Consider the following 20299-nt stretch of genomic DNA (forward strand, 5'->3'; position numbering starts at 1 on the left):
GTTACTTTGTCTAGATTTTTTACTCCGTCAATCAATGGTAATTATTGTCGTGTTATTCATCGTTACGTCGGGCTATCGCTATCTCAGTCGCGGTTACGCAGTACTTTAGTCTAGCTTTTTTATTCAGTCTACGGGTTTGAATATCAGCTGATTTTGACATTCAACTTTGTTTTGGTTTAGTATATTTTCAAAAAATCTCAAAAAATGTTTTTTTTATTACGTAAAGATCAATTATTTTAGTGCGTAGCGACCTTATTTAGTGTGAATAAAGTTAAGTGTTAATTTAGTGTGGCTGGCGGCATACCCTTATTGATCGTTTAAAACAAAAAAAAAATAGAAATTCACAATGAATATCATGGCCCTTGGCAGGATGTTATGGAATATTGGACCAAAATACAGTTTTACACCACACCTAAAATACCTTTCTTGTTGGTCGTGTGGAAAAAATGACTCCAATTTGCTTTCTAACCTGTTTTGCCCACATTGCAAAGCATTGCAGCAGCCTGACAAATCGAAAAACTTTTTTAGAATACTTGGTGTGAAAGAAACGTATGATTTAGATGAGACTGAGTTAGCTAAAAAGTACAAAGATTTGCAGAAAAATTTGCATCCAGATAAATATGCAAATAGGTAAGGGGTTTTTTGTTTCGTTTGTTGGCTCTTCTGAGTAAAAATTGTTTTCTGAACTAGTGGTAAGTAAATTATTGAGACGATTCTAAAGTACTTGTAAAAGTTCATTTGAATAAAATTATATTCTATTCTATGTTAAAAATTCTATATTTCTTATAGAAATAAAGAGGAGCAAGACATTTCTGCCCAATATTCATCAATGGTTAATGATGCATACAAAACCTTATTGGAACCACTTGCAAGAGGTATGTCAATAAGCCTTCAAAGAACCTACAATATTCAATAACCAGTTATGTGTTGACTGCTGAGAGAGAAGACTCTCTCTCTCTCTGGGCTGGTTTCCGCACTTAAACATTTCCGTCTGTTGTGCGTGTATTGCCCCTCCCCGCTGAAGTGTGTTGACTGCTGTCTCAAATAATGGTTAGTGCAGACTAAGCAGATTAACTTGAAAATATTAAAGTGGTTAAATAACCCCATTATCGAATTTTAGCCGACCTACTACTACACATGAGTCACCTTTCAGAATGATAAGAGTTGAGGCCATTGTCACCACGCTGGCCAAGTGTGGACTGGTAGACTTCTCACTCCTTTGAAAACATTAAATGCAGAACTTTCAGGGATGCAAGTTTCCTTACTCTCAGAATGAGAATGGCTTAGTAAATCTATAGTCCACCATGCTGGCTTACTACAACACATGGGGTAATCACTAACCTCTGAAAATGATAAGGGTGTAGACTATAGTCCACCATGCTGGCCAAGTGCGAATTGGCAGAATTCATACACCTTTGAAAAGCGTTCAGGCATGCAGGTTTCCTTACCACCATTAATTACTTAAAAAATAAATAATTCTGAAAGTTAGAGGCGCATGCCCTGAATGGAACTCTGAGACTTATAGATTTAAACCCCTATTAATCATTTTCAGAGTGATAGGCTAGCGGTTAAGACGTCCACCTTCTTTTCGGGAGATAAGACAGTTTATCAAAAAAAAAAATATAAATTTTGTTTTAGGTATTTACATGCTGCGTCTAAGAGGGAAAGAAATTCCTGAAAACACAGAAGCAGATCAAGAATTCTTAATGAAAATCATGGAGAAGAATGAAGAAGTCGAAGAAGCAAATACTGAAGAAGAAATAATGAAACTCAATAGAGAAAATAAAGCAATTATACAAGATTTACAGAAGAAACTGTCTAGAGCATTCTTTGATGGAGACCTAAAAAGAGTGACAAAGTTATTGACTTACATGAAATATTATACTAGTATTGATAGTCAAATACAAGCAGCTATAAGAAAGGAAGGCATTATTAGATAATCACCTTTATTAGTGGTTTAATTTTTATAGTATTTTTTTTTGTAAATAGAATTTTTTCGAAATCGAAAGGTATATAAATTAATGTTTGCTGGTCTGTCTGTCTTTTTGTTACCTATGTGCTCGTAAAACGTTCCTGATCTATGGAGTTGAAACTTTGTACAGTACACGGCAGAAAGTAATGTACATCGACCTTTAGAAGGAGATAGCAGATTCGTAGAGCATTGTCTCTGTCGTTGAGACCGACAAAAGTCATATAGTGCGACAAGGCTCTTTTGGCGCGTGGCGAAAATCGGAACTAACGTTGCCGTCAGGTATCCCCTTTGTTCTTGTTTGAATAGTTAAAGCCTTTGTTCTCCAACAGCGCCCCCCTGTCAATGTCATTCAAGTGGCAAAAGAGCCTTGTCGCACTGTGTAGTATGAGTGACAGAGACAACGCTCTACAAAGCCGAAATGTAATTATAAAAAATAAATAAAATAAAAATCTTTTTTATTCAAATAAACTTTTAAAAGTACTTTCGAATAGTCGGATGCATCTACCACTGGTTCGGAATGCCTTTCCTACCGAGAAGAACCAGCAAGAAACTCGGCGGTTGCTCTTTTCAAATATTTGATATAGGTACAAGATTATGCCATGTATAAAATAGTATTTGCAGTCTTGTGCGTCGCCGGAACGAGCTGCAGGTCAAATCCACGCTCTTTTATCATTTAGATAATCTTCAATTGTGTAATATGCTTTTTTCAGGAGCATATTTTTAATAGATTTTTTAAACTTGTGCAAAGGTAAGTCCAAAATAGTTTGCGGGATTTTATTATAAAAGGTAATACCCATACCCACAAATGACTTTTGGACTTTCCTGAGGCGGAAGGTAGGAGCTGCAAGTTTGTCTCTGTTTCTAGTTAGCCTATTGTGTAGATCACCAATTTTCTTGTAACTAAGAATATTTTGTCTTACAAAAATTATGTTATTATAAATATATTGAGAGGCTACAGTAAGGATATCTATTTCCTTAAATTTCTCTCGAAGGGAATCGCGTGGTCTTAAGTTATAAATTGCACGTATTGCCCTTTTTTGTAATACAAAAATTCTCCCAATATCTGCCGCTTTACTCCATATTAAGATTCCATAAGACATAATACTATGGAAGTAAGCAAAATATACTATCTTTGCGGTTTCCACGTCAGTTAACTGCCGAATCTTTCTAACAGCGTAAGCGGCAGAGCTCAATTCTAAAGGCTGATGTACATTACTTTCAGCGATACAACGAAGTGATCCTATAACGGTTCCTTTTTTCCTTTTGTACGGAACCCTAATAACTGGCCAAGTGCTACTCAAACTTGCACACGAGTTTTCATTTACGTACATGGTGGACCAGTTTTTTTAAATTTATAGAATTGTCGATAGCGCTTGGCTGCAATCAGAGTTCAGACACTGGTGGCAACTGGCAAGTGACAATGCAGCCTAAAAGGTGGAGCGCGCTTGCCTAGAAACTTGCATTGTTTAAAACTATGTATGGTACCTACTTTTTACTTTACTTTTACTTTTTTTTAAAAGAATATTAGCCATGTTAAATGACTAATAACCTGAAAAGCGTCAGGCTTGTGCTATGAGTAGGTACGACAATAGTGCAACGGGCGGGGTTTGAACCGTCGACCTTTCGGTTTTCAGTCCACTCCTTTACCTGTTGAGCCATTGAGGCTCTTTCGACTTTCAAATCGATGACTGTAGAAATTATTGAACCGACGCGACGCACGGTCATAATCGCAGCTGGAGGGTTTTCATAGCACATTTTGGTACGGAACTCTAAAAATACTTGTAGGTATGTAACTTTCTAAGAACAATTAATCATATTCTAGTTTAGAGGTACAGTACAGACAAAAAATGTAGTTAATTATACTAAGCAATCTCCTAATCTATGCTTAGTTGATTAGGTTTACGGGACTTTATTGTAGCTCTTGTGTTTATCCCAGCGTTATATGCGTTATGTTGTGTCTATACGATGTGGGTAGGTATACGGTATACCTATTTCATTTGATGACATTGGTAGGTACTAGGCAGGTAACGCAACAGTGTGTATTAGTCTTAGTACTTACCTATAGTGGTAGTGGTTCTTATATCGTACCATTACCTACCTACTGGAAAATGGAAATCTATATATATAAAATTCAATGTCCTGACTGACTGACTGACTGACATAGATATCAACGCACAGCCTAAACCGCTGGTCCTAAACACATGAAATTTGGAGGGTCTATTCTCTGTAAATAGTAGGTATCCACTAAGAAAGGATTTTTCGAAATTCCACCCCTAAGTGGGTTAAATGGGGGATGGAAGTTTGTGTGAAATTCCGTCATTATTCAAGTTATTTGCATGAAAATTGGTATTTGGGTTCTCTGTCACAAATGAAGAAATACGTGTTTCAGGATTTTTGGGAAAATTCGCCCATAAGGGTGGTAAAATAGGGGATGAAAGTTTGTATAGGAAAGTTTTAATTATTGATATTATTAACTTGAAATATGGAAAGTAGGTTTTTTCTTGAACTTAGGTATCAGCTAAGAAACGACTATGAGAAAATCCCCCCTAAAGGGATGAAATGGGGGTTGGAAGGTTATGTGTTATTTAGTGCTGTTCAGGGTGCGCGTCCTGATGTTATAATGTTTGTTTGTGAAAAAAATGGCATTTGTTTCCTGTAGGCCACGCGGGCGAAGCCGCGGGCAGAAGCTAGTATGAATATAAGGTAGCAACATCAGGCGCACCGTACCTTAATGTGTAAGCATTTAGTATTTTTCGATGCATGCGATGCGGCTGAATCTTGCGTATTAGTAGGGTTGCAAATAGAAGAAATCAGAAATAAGTCAAACCGGGAATCGAATCCGAGCCATCCCTCTTATACCGTTGCGGTTATAGGAGGTATGAGCTTCCTACCTATATTGGTTAATTAATATTTTTATGTTACTAACAACGCAATGATTGATGATTATTCTTTAACCTCTAGTACCGATAGATAACTACATAGGTAGGTAGGTACCTACATCATTATGTTTTAGATGAAATGAAATTTACATTTACCCGTAGTTCAACCGATAAGTCTCGATAGTTCAATCAGGTATGACAATTGAAAATTGAGAGAAATTATGACAATTGAAACGAGTATTTAAATGAGAAGAATAAATGATTTGAAATACAATTAACTACTGTTATTTCACATTTTATTAAGTCACAACGAACGCGCGTGTACGCGTGTTCAGTTTACTTCTACAAAGAAAATATACCTACCTATTGTAACGTGTAGGTAGACTTGTTGTACCTATGTTGACATATTGATGTAGGTAAGTACCTACCTAGGTACTTAAATGTATGTATAGTCCGCGACAGATTAAAATGGCAATAGGGGTGTGAAGCGAGGGACGCCCCGCACATCCGCACGTCACTCACGGTCGCCCACGGGGATGTGAGGGTGTGCAGGGCGTTCCCTCCCCGATTGCCATTTCAACTTGTCGTGCACTATAGTAGCAAAATAAAGTAGTCCTGAGTCAACCAGGATTTAAAAAAAAAATAAAAAATAATAAAAACCAGGTTTGTTGGCGGCCGGCAGTAGAATAGAATCATCACGTCACCGCGGTTTTAAATTAGTATTTTATTTTTAGTGTATTAATACAATTTGGAAGCAACTTCGTACCTACCAAATTCTACATAGCTTCAAAAAAAAATGATTAAGTGCGAGTCGGACTCGCACACGAAGGATTCCGTCCCATCGTACAAGATATATTTTTAACATTGTGCAACAATACAAGTTAATGATAACAGCGCGCAGCGCCATCTAAATGTAATTTAGTAAATTAACTTTTTTATGAACAAATTTCAATTTTATTTTTTGATATAACAACAAATTCACAGTTTTCAGATTTTTTCCTTTACTTCTGCTATAAGACCTGCCAAATTTCATGATTCTAGGTAAATAGGAAGTACCCTATAGGTTTTCTTGACGGACAGACAGACAACAATGTGATCCTATAATGGTACCTTTTTCCCTGTTGTGGTACGGAACCCTAAAAAGCTACAAGAAATGCCACGCAATGCTCAAAATGTTTACGTCGCACTACACCATAAGCTTTCCATAACTGTTTCGAAGAGTTTACGGTGGCCTAGCTACGGCAAAGTTACAAGTTACCATTTCGAATCATCAATAGTCAGTACAAATATAAATTGCAAAGTGTATGAACACTCCGCATTATTTGATGCGAGATTTGAAATAGTAAGAATTAAAATGAGTGCTAACAATGGAGCATTTATTTTCATAGCACTTTCATGGTATTTAAAAGGTAAGTGGTTTTTAAAATAATTATTATCACGATGTGGTCACCTAATTACATACGATTTGAACCTACGACCATTTGGATTCTGGAGTGCGATTCGTCCGTTGAGTAGGTTACACAATTAATTACCCGTGTTCATTATATTTTAACAATCTCGTATTTAAGTAATAATTCCAATATTTAAAAAACATTAGCTTTTATTTATCGACTTCGTAAGTGTTCGAATTTCGATGAAAAATGTGGAACGTAGTTATTTTTTAAACCCCAGTTGTGCCAATCCAATAATTTTGAATCAATTTTGAATGATTTTGAACCTTTTTGAACCTATGATCCATTCATAAGATACAACAATAGAACAATATATAGATAGAACAATAAAGACAACGTCAGTCTCTTGAAAATGGGTAACTTTGGATTGTCGTTAGACATTAGGCAAACATAAATGTATTTTGTCGTGATGTTTTTTATTAGGTAAGTATAATGTACTTAGGTACCTTTATTTTTTCAGTAAATGCACATTTTCCATTTTCGCGCGTACTGAACGGCTCGCCAACAACAATACAACAGTATCCTATTCTGGCTCAACTGTTGTTGGATGCATGGGGCAACCAACAGTATGAACAACATTGTGCAGGTGTCATACTCACATCTCGTCATTTGATATCTTCTGCGCATTGTTTTCAATATAGCCGAGATACGGGAAGAGAGTAAGTTAGATTAGATTTTTAAAATGTTTTTTTTCGAGTTAACTCTTTTCGGTCTTGTCGTATTTGCCGTCCAATCGGATTATGGGCGTATAATGCATGAGTAAGGTAATAAAGAATGCATCATACATGTAAGACAAAACGGTTTTACTCACGTAATTACCTATTTCGGCGAACGTTAGCCCGACTAGTTTCGAAACCCATCCGTTGAGACGTCAACCGCGACGCGTGCGCGAACTGAGTCCCTGTGGCAAAGGACCCCGGATGGGTTTCGAAACTAGTCGGGCTAACGTCGACGAAATACGTGAGTAAAGCCGTTTTGTCATACAATATGTATAATGGAAATCACTCACGATTAACGCTAAAAAGAATGCATTTGTGTTTGCTACTCACCTAGTGACTGCCTTAGCCCAAATTTGGTCGGGAAGATATTATTTTATAGTAGGCAAGGGCAATATTTCGTAAGACATAAAATGAAATGACAAATATAGCTAAAACAATAGGTATTCATCATGATCAACCCATAGCCGGTTCACTATGGTGCACGGGTCTATCGTCTCAGTATGAGTAGAGTTGAAACCATTGTCCACCACGCTGCGGATTGGCAGACTTCACATACCGAGAACTCTCAGGCATGTAGGTTTCCAGTTTCCTCACGATGTTTTTCTTCACCGTTAAAGCAAGTGATATTTTAATTCCTTAAAACGCCGAATAACACCGAAAAGTTAGAGGTGCGTAATACGAACCCCCGGAATCGAAACCCCGACCTCCCGAATAAGAGTCAGACGTCCTAACCACTAGGCTATCACGGCTCTTAACATTATTCCCCTATTTTACCCCCTTAGGGGTTAAATTTTCAAAAATCCTTTCTTAGCGGGTGTCTACATCATAATAACTATCTGCACGCCAAATTTCAGCTCTGTCCGTCCGGTAGTTTGAGCTGTACGCTGATAGATCAGGCAGCTTTTCCTTTTGAGGTAGGATTCAAGACCTTGTAAGTCAAAATGAAATATTAAATATAATAAAAACAATAATATTATGTAAGCAACAAAGCTAGGTACGTACCTGCCCATAGTCGCTTGTACTGTCGGGTGCAAACCTAGCTTTGTTGCTGACTCTGCCCGTCATATTAACTTATTTCAGTTACTCCCTACCACAATATTGGAAAGTTCGTGTCGGCTCAACTTATCGTACCCGAGGAGGAGTTTTGCACAAGATTAAAACAATAATCCCACATTATGGCTTTGACAAAAACTATTACACAAACGACATAGCCGTTGTTGTTGTAGCAAAAAAGTTTACTATAGGCAACTTAGTGAGACAGGGTACGATTATAAAGCCAGAAAGTGAACTGTTACCCAATTCTGCTTGTACATTGGTTGGATGGGGCGTTACTGAGGTATAGTATAATAATATTATCTAATTTTATTTCTTAAATTGTTCAGTTATTTCTAAAATCGGTTATTTTATAAAAATATTATAAAATTCCGCAATCGTTTTTGGACTTGCCTTTACACAAGTTTAAAAATCTAAATTAAAATTGTAGTCCTGAAGAAAGCATATTCTTTTTTTATATGTACCTATTTACAAATGTTTAAAATCATTTACGTGCTGCTATTTTTCACTCTCAGCTTTCATGAGAAAAACTGTAGGTAATAGGTAGGTAGAAGTAATTAGTTAGTAACCAATATTTTTTTATTTCAGAAAAATGGTCCACAGCCAGATCAGCTGCAACAAACGATGATGCTAGTTATAGATCATGATTACTGCAAAGCACAGTATCAAACACTTGGTGCTATTATAACAGATTCAATGCTATGTGTAGGCCGCATGGACATAGATGGTGTAGACGGTTGCTTTGGCGATTCTGGAGGGCCCTTAATTTACAAAGGCGTTGTTGTTGGTCTCGTCTCGTTTGGCTACGCCTGTGGACAGAAACATTATCCTGGAGTTTATACAAAAGTATCACATTATACAGATTGGATTATAAAAACAATATCGAATAATAAATAAGTAACTTATTAATTTTGAAATAATATCAGATTTAATGAAGTTTAACATAGTTTACTTTTTACATAAAATTGAGTTTAGAGTCTGGCTAACGAAAGAAAAAGACTAGAAAATTGCAGCAAATTTAAAAAATATCAGTATGGCAGCCCCAAAATGAGTATGAATACCTGGAATAAACTAATTTGATAGTTTAGAATTATTACGTATTTTTATTTCTGTTCTTTCTATCACATTAGGTTATTTGTTTGTCGCTGTAAAAGATCAATGTGGGTCGGTCAAACAAATTTCAGAGGTCTGCCGACTGCCATACTGATATTTTTTTAAATTTGCCGCGCTTTTCCAGTCATTTTTGTTAGCAACTCTAGTTAACTAAACTATAGTTAACTACCATTTTTAACATGTAAAAATAGTCTATGGATTATAAGGCCTAATCGTGGGTCTAATACATTAAATGTTTCCGATTTTTAAAATTAGGTAAGTAAGTTATTTGAATTTAATATATTATAACTACCAACCTACTGATTTTTTTTAAAATACCTAATTAAATTTTAATAGTTCTATGTAGAGCCAATGAGAGATTGCGTTCTTTTGACGATTCGAAAGAAAATTACATCAAAGCCATATCAAAGCAATGTGTGCGAGTGTGTGTTAAAAACGCTATCTCTCGTTGGCTCTGTGAATATTTTATTTCACTACCTACTAAGGACACCCATCTTGACTGTATAGTAGAAACGGGTAACATTGGTATATTAAAGAGCGATTGATGCATAGATTATCTACTATATACTAGAAATAGATGTGCGACTCTAGATTTCTTTTTCAAAGTTACGCGTGTACTCACATCAAGAGGGCACTAAAAGCGCGCTAGGCGTGCGAGAGCGCGAAAATTTAAATGCTATTTAAATGTACTTTACTAGAATATTTTATATTTTTGGAACACGTTTTAAATAAACATTAATAATTCCATTAACGTTTGTTTAAAACATGTTTAAAAATATATATTACAAGACTATGACTCTTTGAGCTACTTAATTATAACTATATTATAGAAAGAAAAAGGTTTAAGGTTTTGTAAATATTTATTATCATAAATTCGTAACTAGGTAGATACATAAAATACAATAGAATAGAAAACAATACGAAGTGTATGTAAACACTATAAAATACATACCCAAATTCAAGACCCGCAAGATTGTGAAATAATTACTATTCAAATTTAACATTTTCGGTTATTTACTTTTAATAATTTTCAAATTATTACCACAATTGGTGTATTTGTGTAGTCAGAAAACAATAAAATAATTGTTATATGAGCCAAAGATAATTAACATAAAGCTAGCTTTAAGTTTTATTGTAATATTAAAAATAAAAAAAATTAACATAAATTATATTAAATAAAATTCCCTGTAAATAAACTGTAAAATAATAAACATAAATTATACTAAATCAAGTAATCAATAAAACCAATCTACTAGATTGATTTTATTGATGGGAATTTATGTTTACTAGCTTATGCCCGCGATTTCGTTCGCGTGGACTACACAAATTTTGAACCCCTGTTTCACACACTTAGAGTTGATCTTTAACAATGAGATTTTAACATATGAGCTTAATAAAATATGTCATACTGCAAATTGCAAAAATATTAACTACAAAACTTTATAGACACTTCAAAACTGACAGAGTTTCATACAAACTTCAAACCCCTATTTTATCCCTTCAGGGGTTGAATTTTGAAAAATCCTTTCTTAGCGGACGCCTACGTTATAATAGCTATCTGCATGCCGAATTTCAGCGTGATCCGTCCAGTAGTTTGAGCTGTGCGTTGATAGATCAGTCAGTCAGTCAGTCAGTCAGTCACCTTTTCCTTTTATATATAGATTATATTATATTTGACTAGTGCCACAAAGGCAGTAATATTAAAAACATAATTACACAAATTAATCACACAGGATTGGCAAGAGTCTGTGATCAATCTACAATTAACAATTTAATCCCCCATATTTGTTAAAAGGAATACAAAACAATTTACTAAAGAAAACAATTTAGTAAAGACTGCCAAACGGATATAGCTTCTGTTAGATATTGATGCAGAAGATGACTTACGAATGTGCAATAGTTGACAGAAGCTTGAATGATTCCCCTTATCTAAATATATAAAAGGAAAGGGTGACTGACTGACTGACTGACCTATCAACGCACAGCTCAAATTACTGGACGGATCGGGCTGAAATTTGGCATGCAGATAGCTATTTTGAAGTAGGCATCCGCTAAGAAAGGGTTTTTGAAAATTCAACCCCTAAGGGGGTGAAATAGGGGGTTGAAACTTGTGAAGTCCACGCGGACAAAGTCGCGAGCATAAGCTAGTTTTATCAAACGAAGTCTGTAATTCAACTACTGATTTCATTAGATTGCATAAAATAGATTATTTACCTTTATGTGTTTGATAATATCTCAACGCCTGAATTTTTATGCTATCATTTTCAGTATCTGAATTTTTACCTTTTAAAATTTTATTTACATTATTGCACCAGCTGTGAATAATCAATTTGATCACAAAATTTATTATATAATTTTTCAAATTGACTTTGTGTGTATCACATGTTAAAAAATCAAAACTTGTACTCTGATCAACTAATAATTTTATCATTTGACTTTTGCCACTTTTCCCAGGATCATTTTTTAACATGCTTTTTACTATTTTTATTATATTTCTCACACAATTTGAAAAGTTACGCGAGGGTCGGTAAAGAGATCTCCTTGTGATATCGATAGAATGTATGTATTCATCTGCTTGAGGTGGGGTGGTGTCACACAATTCATTATTGCATTTTATACAAGATTTACACACATTCCTTTTTAGCTTTTTTATGACAAACCCTGTCACATACTTTTTAGTTTCAGAGATTATTAATTTGTCTCCAATTTCTGAACTACTATCTGCCAAATTTTCTATACTTAGATCTGTATCCATTGGCTCATTGCTCATCGGGGGCTCTTTGATGTCATTTTCTATCAAAAGACAATCTAAATTTTGTAACATTTTGTTAGGATCTTCCTCACAGTTAGCCCCTAATGAGTGACTTGAATTTAAATTATTTACAAGTAATGTTTTGTAAATACTTTCAAACTGCTGGCAGGTAGGGTTTGTGTTTCTAGCCCCGTGGCTCCTCACAGAGGAGAAAAAGTTTTCCACAGGATCTTGGTTAAAACAGCGCGTTAACAAACTAGTTACATTATGTTTTTCATTTAGATATAGCCACAATTCTTTCATAACTTTAATATTGTGGATCCAATTTTTAATTGATGGAACCTGTTCATAACGAATACTTACTGTTCCATCTTTTTTTTTGTTTCCATCTTAAATCGCATTGATTTTAATATTGGCACACTTTCATCCCATAATTTAAAATGGTCAGAGTTCATTTTCAAACAATTTTTATATATTTTATGGGTCTTTTTATAAGACCCTCCATTAAAGGAGTCAAAAAGACGATCAAATAATAGCAGCAAGTCGGCTGTGTCAGCACACTCTTGTGGTAGTAAATTATTTTCTGAAAAAGAAAAAAGATTAAAAATTAAATACTTAAATAAATACTTAAATATATTTTTTTATACATAAATGTCAGGCCACATTTACATGGATTTGTAGCTGATGCTCGCGACTTCACCTGCGTGGATTTAGGTTTCTTAAAATCTATGAACTCTATGATTTTCAGAGAAAAAAGTAGTGTCCTTCCCTAAGAAGTTATTTGTATACCAAACGTCAAAATTGGGTGGGCTGTGGGTCGATTTCATAAAACCGGCATCAATCATTATTACAATCTCAGTTGTTGTGATTGGCTGAATTTGTGCGATTCTTGTTGCAACAATGCATTGTAGCCAATAGTGAGCTGGCGTCAACCATTTATAATATTAGTATGGAGTTGTGGATGTTTTAAAGTTGCACTATCATCACATTACAGATGTAAAATAGCGCCATATATGTTGCTAATAAATAATTATTGAGAATAAGATTAGTCCTTGCTAGTCAAGTAGTACCAAAGTCTGATGAATTAATTCTAAAGTGAAGAAGGTCTTCAAATATCAGGTCTTTAAAAGTTTCAGAACATTAACAGTACTTACTTGCACAAAATCGTAGCGCTCCTGATACACGCTGACTAAAAACTTGTGCAGCATGTTTTACTTTCATCTTCGGAATTTTCTCTATGAGTACATGAGCTTCTGTTAACTTGTTGCACATTCGTAAGTCATCTTCTCCTGCATCAATATCTAACAGAAGCTTTAAATGTATCCATTTAGCAGTCTTTACTTCGTCCTCCTGTGTGAATCTTAATTCTTTTGTCAGTAAATTGTTTCGTATTCCTTTTAACAAATGTGGGGGATCAAATAAGGGGAATATATTATTATTTTCTACAGCAAAACTACTATCCCTAGGCTCGTTGCCTAATCTAAGACAATCTACTTTAGTCTCTTTTATCAGCTCATTTATAACTTTGTTGTTAATTGTAGATTGATCACAGACAGTTGAGACGACAGCCAATCCTGTTTGATTAATTTGTGTAATTATGTTTTTAATACACCTTTTTAATATTACTGCCTTTGTGGCACTTTTGCAAAACAAATAGCAAATTGGCTGTTTGAACTTAGCTTTTAGCCCCTTTATCATGAATACCAAAACATGGTCAGCAATATTCTCTGTAATTTCATTTCCCCCAAAATCTTCAAATCCGATTACTTGATCGAATGCTGTATTGAAATGTAGGGATGGAGACAAAGACATTTCATCAAAGATTAATACACATAATCGTTGCTCCATCCCCAATTTGTCTGCCGCATTTTTCAAAAGTTTCATTATCGCAGGATTTAAGCCTGGTTTAATTGTTATTTGTTTAAGGACATCCAGTAATGTTCGTTTTGATGGCAAAGTTAACATTTTTCTCAAAAAGTTATAGCCTTTTGGACTTTTCTTATATATCGAGAGTGACATTAATTTTTCTGCATGATTAAATCTTCTTCCACGGCTTTTTTTGTTATGCTGTGTTAATTGCATTTTTACAAGTGTTTGAGCAGGCATAGGTAAGTATTTTAGAACCTTGTTAAATAATTTTGTTTTTGACATTTTTTTTGCTATCTTTACTTGGTTTCTTTGTTCGAATAATTTATTTTTCAAATTAACTATTTTCCTTAACAATTTCTGAACTTTGAGATTCACATGTCTTTGACCAGCTTTTCCTGAAAAAAAAAAGGTGTTTTTATTAAGTATACATTAACTATTAGACAATTTTCAATACTCTATTCTTGTTAAAATCTTGTTAAACAGTAAAGATTTTTTATCTCTTATTTAATTAAATTAAATTAAATTTATTGGATATTATTACATATTAAATTACATATAAGGAACACAAAAAATACTTATAATACAGATAAAAACAAGTAATAACAATTAAGTAGACCTAGGTCTAGTGGGGTGCCAGCCAGGTAACCTCCCAGTGTGTATGTGTGTATGTGTATTATTTGTTGTTTATGGCCACAACTTACTAGTAATTATTTTTTTCTGAATCTGAGTTTGAGAATATCCTGCTTGGATGTTGTGAACCACAGATGGGGTACTTTGAGCGACCGATTGATTATGTGTAGAACTTTCTGGTTGATTTATTGTATTAGCATCTAGACTTGAATCAATGGCACCTGAAATATGCAAAATAGAGTTTTAGAAGAAGTGTTTATGTTATAATTATTAGTTATACATAGTTAGTTTCTGTCTGCAACTTCATTAGGAGATTTCAGTTTTGAAGATTCCATAGAAACATTTGTACTTATTACATTTGATACCAAGTGGGGTATCCCGTAGCGCTGCCAAGTCGATTTTTTTGATATTAACAATAAACCTCTACAGTTTTGCGGCTTGTTAAGAAAAGTGATCTGTTTTACTCTTGTGTATTACAGAACTCTATGTGCTGTGTCCAACTCGCACTTGGCCAGTTATTTTCTACATAGCAGTTCTTGATTTATCGTGCAAAACGTCGAAAAATACGACTGAAGTATGGGACCCTCTGTGCACAAGTCTGACCCACACTTGGCCAGTGTTTTCAAGCTTCTACAATCTGTGCTTTGACCTATTATTGACATGTCAATCAATGTAATTTCTCAAAATCCTCTCTACTGTAATAACTAATAAATAAAACTCACCAAGGTTAAGAGAAGGAAATGCTGTCTTTGCTAGTCTTTTACTGTGATGGTATAAAAAACGATCTTCAAAGTGGTGATTGCAAATTCGATAATTCGTATATATTTCATCATCAGTCTTGCTTTCTAAATCTTGTCCTACTATCTCTTTCCATTGTTGAAATCGTTTCAAAGAGGAGTGGCCAGGTTTTGGAAAGTGATGCAAAACATCTGAAAAAGTAGTAACATAAAATATGCAATATATTATTGTATTATCTATACTTATTGTACTTATTTACTTAATCTCTATAATATATATATAAAAATGAATCACTGAATGTGTTGCTAAGCGCAAATTTCGAGAACAGCTGAACCGATTTCGCTAATTCTTTTTTTATAATATTCCTTGAAGTACGAGGATGGTTTTTATGGAATTGCCCGAAATCGACTAGGCGGTAAGACGTTCGCTGGGGCAGCTAGTAAAATATAAAAAAACCATAGTCATTAAAGTTCAAAATAATATCTAATGTTGTACCTACGTACCTACACTTAATTACAAAACAAAAAATGTACAGAATTAGTAGTCAATAATCCTTACCAATATTATAAATGCAAAAGTATGTCAGGCTGTCTGTCTGCTAGCTTTTCACAGTCAATTTGTGTAACCGTTTATGATAAAAGTTAGAAGGTACAGAGAAGCTTGCATCCAGGTAAGGACATAGGCTACTTTTGCCTCGGAAAATCAAACAGTTCCCATGGGATTCTTTAAAACGCTAAACCAACGTAGACAAAGTGGCGGGCATCATCTATTTGGTGAAGAGATAGCTTGCATCGGAGACGGTTGTAGGCTACTTTTATCACGGAAAATTGGACTTCTCACGGGATTTCTAAAATGGTTTTTTGGATGATATCCACGTGGACGAAATCGCAGGAATTATTTAGTATCATGATAAAATACCTAATGTACTAATGGAGCATAGAGTTTGACTCGTTTAAGAGATTTGTGTTAGATTACAAGTGAGCTGATTTTAAACTTACCGAATTGCTCACATCCGAACACACATCGAGATCTCCGTGGCATTTTCCCTGCACAAATCTATCGACAGAAAATCTTTTCACAAAGCAAAAACAAGTCCGTAATCCGTAGCCGTGGTCAATCGTTCAGGCATGAATCGAGTCCGTAAATCAATCCTTAGGTAGTTATCGAGGTGGTTAAAGGAAACACAGAGTCCAGTAAACAAAGCAGGGTCAGATAAATTTATCAGAAATAGAAATATTTAGAACCGCACAAACAACAATACACGAAAACATGAAAAGTTTTGAACTTCAACGGTGACCAGGGTTGCCAGATATTTACCAATTGAATTCGCCCGTTTTTTTTTTTTTTTTAATAGATATAGCGAGCAAGCGAGCAGGCGGGTCACCTGATGTTAAGTGATTACCGCCGCCCATGAACATTTGCAGCACCAGAGGAGCCGCCGATGCGTTGCCGGCCTTTAGGAATTTGTTTTAGGATTTTGCCTGCTGAGTAGCCTAAAATCGCCCGTTTCTATCTTCCAGGGGCCCTACCGCGGTTGTTTGACAGCTACAATGTTACGATCACAATCATCTCTGATTGGTTAATGCTCGCTCACTATTGGCTACAATGCATTGTTGCAACAAGGATTGCACAAATTCAGCCAATCAGAACAATTGAGATTGTAATAATGATTGATACCGGTTTTAGACAATCGCCCTACTGGTAGCCTAAATGGTTACTGGTAGCCAATCGGGATTTTTGGGCGCCGATTGGCCCGCCGAGGTAGCCTAAATGGCGGTAATTCGCCTAATCTGGCACCACTGACGGTGACTGTGGCTGTCCAAATGTTTGTAATTTAAAATTACAACAATGTGCCCGCCATCTATTTACGTCTTTTATTAACTGTTATCTATTTGTTTAGCCGTACTCGCGCTTAGATGGCACCACAAGCGAATTTCAATTTGCGATTTTTTAATGTTCTGGAGTTGCACCCCTATGGATTGATGGATGTTCCAGAACTGAGTCAGAACGTAGTGGTTACGTTGTGGTTACATACTCTTTGGATGTTTCAAGTTTTAGTTGGCCAAGTTGTGTCAACTGTCAACTGTCAGCTGTCAATTTGTCACGTCCATAAATGTTTATCCTCGCGCAGCAGTTTATTTACTTTACAATTTGTAATTAGAAATTTACATGGGAGTTGGGGGACTGGTGATTGATATATTTTTTAGTTCATACTTCAATCTTCATTCATAAATATTTACTCTCCAGTTTACTCTCATAGCCATGGTTTCTTACTTTACGATTGAAGCTGCCGGCGAGAATACGAACTTTCAAAAAGAAATCTCGAACATGATGCACGGTTTCGGCGACAATCCGAACCCGAATGCCGCTACAGTAGTTTTAGTAGAAGACATCGTACTTCAACAACTAAGATCAATGCTCCAAGAAGCTTTGAACTACTCAATATTAAGAGGCGGGACAGAAATATCGAATCACGATATTATTTTCTTAATGAGAAAAAACCCTGTGAAACTAAAAAGGCTTTACAATTATCAGCTTAAAATGGATCTTATAGATGCAACTCGTCCACATGTTACGAATCCTCCGCCTGCTCTTTTAACAAAAATAGGTCTAGAAGATGATAAAGACAGGGTTAAAAAGAAACGTACACACACTGATGTTATAAGCGAAATTGATGAAGCAGACGAAGTAAGTTTGGTTAAGTTTGATGCAATTGATTATTTGAGGAAAGTTAGAGCTGCTAAGATTACAGAGTCTATGTCGTTTGAGAAATATGAAGCTTACCATAAAGCAAGATGCAGTTCGTTTCGTTCAGGCTATGGCTTGAATAGAGGATTTGTGAAACTAGAACAGTGGATAAATCCCACCGGCGAGTTGCAGATAACACACTTAGCATTAGAGGTATTATGTTTTCTCGCATACGAGACAGTTGCTGAATTAGTTGATGCAGTATTTTTGATACGGCAGGACAGTAAAAAGAAAAGCGGAGACCCTTTCAGCAAGTTTGAAGGAGGTTACTTTTGTAACCCACAAAGTTTGAATAACGCTGTTTATATTAAATCTGGGTATGAAGGTGTTCCTGCTATCACTGTAGCTGAAGTTAGAGAAGTGTTGAGAAGATACTTTACACCTACCACTGGTATTAATGGTTTATTTTATAGAAATATGAGTAATGATTTGCCGGTTAGATATATTGCTTTATGAGAATAAATTTAATTTTTTTGATCACATTGACTGTCTCTATGTATAAATTTGTAACACAAACACAAAATTTTACAGGCAAAGTGCTTCAAAGTTTAAACATATTTTATGTGTTCTACTTAACATAAAGTTATGAAGTTTGTAGTATGTAAGTTTTAATATGTGAAATATAATATTACAGAAATCGGCCCTGATTCATTTAGGTTTTTTATAGTCAAATAAAATCCATTAGTTAAATGTAAATTAGTTGTTTTTTTTCTATTTCACACTTCAAAGATGATTTTTGTGTTGATGACTTAAAAATACTTTTTGTAGTTATTAGGTTTCCGTACCTCAAAAGGGAAAACGGAACCCCTATAGGGTCACTTTGTTGTCTGTCTGTCTGTCGGTCTGTCAAGAAACAGGGAAACTTCCCCGGGATGTTAGCTAACCTGTCTGTACCAAATTTCGTCAAAATCGGTTAAACTGTTGGGCTGTGAAAAGCTAGCAGACAGACAGTCAGACACACTTTCGCATTTATAATAGTAGGTATGGATAGTAATGCACGCTGTTCACTCACATGCGAATCGCGGCACAAAAACCCAACATTTCGTGTAGGTACTTACGGCGTGAAACGTTCATCCATACTATTATTTTGCGCCGCGGTTCGCACGCAAGTGAAGAACGGGCTTGACAGGCTTTACATTTTTAACCGACTTTTTTCGACGAGGATTTATTTTCATTCCTAGATTCAAACTAGATAGTAGGACGATCGTTCTACTGACGATTCAAACTATATCCTGAGAATTTGCGGATTGAGAATTCCAAAAGTTGTATGCAGCAAGCTCATGATTGTGTTACACTTAAATCGCAAAGGACTGGCGACTGCATACCAGTTTGCTAAACAATTATCAAACAAAGTGAGTCGCAACACGCTGCACTGGAGCAATGCCCGCAGTGTGTCGCTACAGTTTGAGAGCAGTTGCGCTAAATGTAATTTAGTGGCCTGAGTTATGGGCTGTGATATTAAAATCATGCAGCAGGATTTTTGACTATTAAAAAATCTAGGTTCCAGTATATTTTCTCTCCTTTACAACCGTGGTCCCATTAATCGCAAAGGACCGGCGACTCTGTATACCACTATGCTAAACAATTATCAAACAAAGTGAGTCGTTACATGCCGCTAAGTTTAAGTCGCTACAGTTTAAGAGCAGTTGCGCTAAATGTAATTTAGTGACCTGAGTTATGAGCTGTGATATTAAAATCATGCCTAGTAGGTTTTTGGACTAATCAAAAGTTTATGTTCTTTTGAATAAGTCTCTTTGCTGAAAGTCTTTGAATAATTCGTTGAGCTTAGAGTCGTGCAGACATGTTGGAAATTTTCTTGGGATACTAATTCGGCATCGATGTATATCGGTAATCTATCTCTCAAATCCTGCCAAGAAGCGATCTTGCCAATATTGACAAAGAAATAGCTGGCACTTTAGAATCTGACATTAGGACTTTTTATCTTGGAACATTTAAAAGTTTCTACAGGAAGCTAAATCTAAGCGGACAAAGTGGCAGTTTTCATGCTAGTCAAGTAGGTACCTACCTTACCTACCTAGTCACTTATAAGAAAAATTCAGTCTGTTTAACCTATATAGCTAAACTAGGCCACGCCTATTATGCATTTGAAAATAAGTAAGTAGGTAGGTACATGTATGATGGTACCTACAATACCTACCTACCTGCCTAATCTAAACCATTGATCCGAGTTTCGCTTACGCTTGCTAAAGCGATACACTTATCCATTTGCTTTGTGTCGAGGTTCAAGTGGGCACAAGTAGGTAAGTACCTAAGTACATAGTGGAAACATACGAGGGTACTCCAACCCCCAGAGATCCTTCAACCCAGAGCCCAGACCCGATTCCGACGATTAATTGAGTGGCCGAAGGGAAGCC

The 20299-nt window shown here is 35.5% G+C and overlaps 2 protein-coding genes across 2 annotated transcripts; both read left to right on the forward strand.

Moving 5' to 3' along the window:
• The first annotated feature begins 127 nt into the window (after positions 1–127).
• LOC117984912 (trypsin, alkaline C-like) lies at positions 128–9397 on the forward strand. Its single transcript, XM_034971577.2, has 6 exons — positions 128–630; positions 790–875; positions 1639–1887; positions 6763–6961; positions 8102–8357; positions 8663–9397. Exons 1-6 carry the CDS (start codon positions 347–349, stop codon positions 8969–8971), a joined length of 1383 nt encoding a protein of 460 aa, XP_034827468.2. The 5' UTR covers positions 128–346; the 3' UTR covers positions 8972–9397.
• A 7876-nt stretch (positions 9398–17273) lies between these two features.
• Positions 17274–18620, forward strand: LOC117985388 (transcription initiation protein SPT3 homolog). Its single transcript, XM_069500568.1, has one exon. The coding sequence runs from the start codon at positions 17439–17441 to the stop codon at positions 18378–18380; it is 942 nt and encodes a 313-aa protein (XP_069356669.1). The 5' UTR covers positions 17274–17438; the 3' UTR covers positions 18381–18620.
• The last annotated feature ends 1679 nt before the right edge of the window (positions 18621–20299 follow it).

The sequence above is a fragment of the Maniola hyperantus genome, chromosome 9, assembly GCF_902806685.2.
Source record: "Maniola hyperantus chromosome 9, iAphHyp1.2, whole genome shotgun sequence".
NCBI classification, from domain to species: Eukaryota; Metazoa; Arthropoda; class Insecta; order Lepidoptera; family Nymphalidae; genus Maniola; species Maniola hyperantus.

What these genes read in the sequence shown, in the direction of transcription:
- LOC117984912 (XM_034971577.2), top strand. Translation starts at nt 347, where the DNA reads ATGAATATCATGGCCCTTGGCAGGATGTTATGGAATATTGGACCAAAA. An exon ending in ATTGGAACCACTTGCAAGAG is followed by an intron (nt 876 to 1,638) that starts GTATGTCAATAA and finishes ATTTTGTTTTAG; the next exon opens with GTATTTACATGCTGCGTCTA. An exon ending in AGCCGAGATACGGGAAGAGA is followed by an intron (nt 6,962 to 8,101) that starts GTAAGTTAGATT and finishes AACTTATTTCAG; the next exon opens with TTACTCCCTACCACAATATT.
- LOC117985388 (XM_069500568.1), top strand. Translation starts at nt 17,439, where the DNA reads ATGGTTTCTTACTTTACGATTGAAGCTGCCGGCGAGAATACGAACTTT.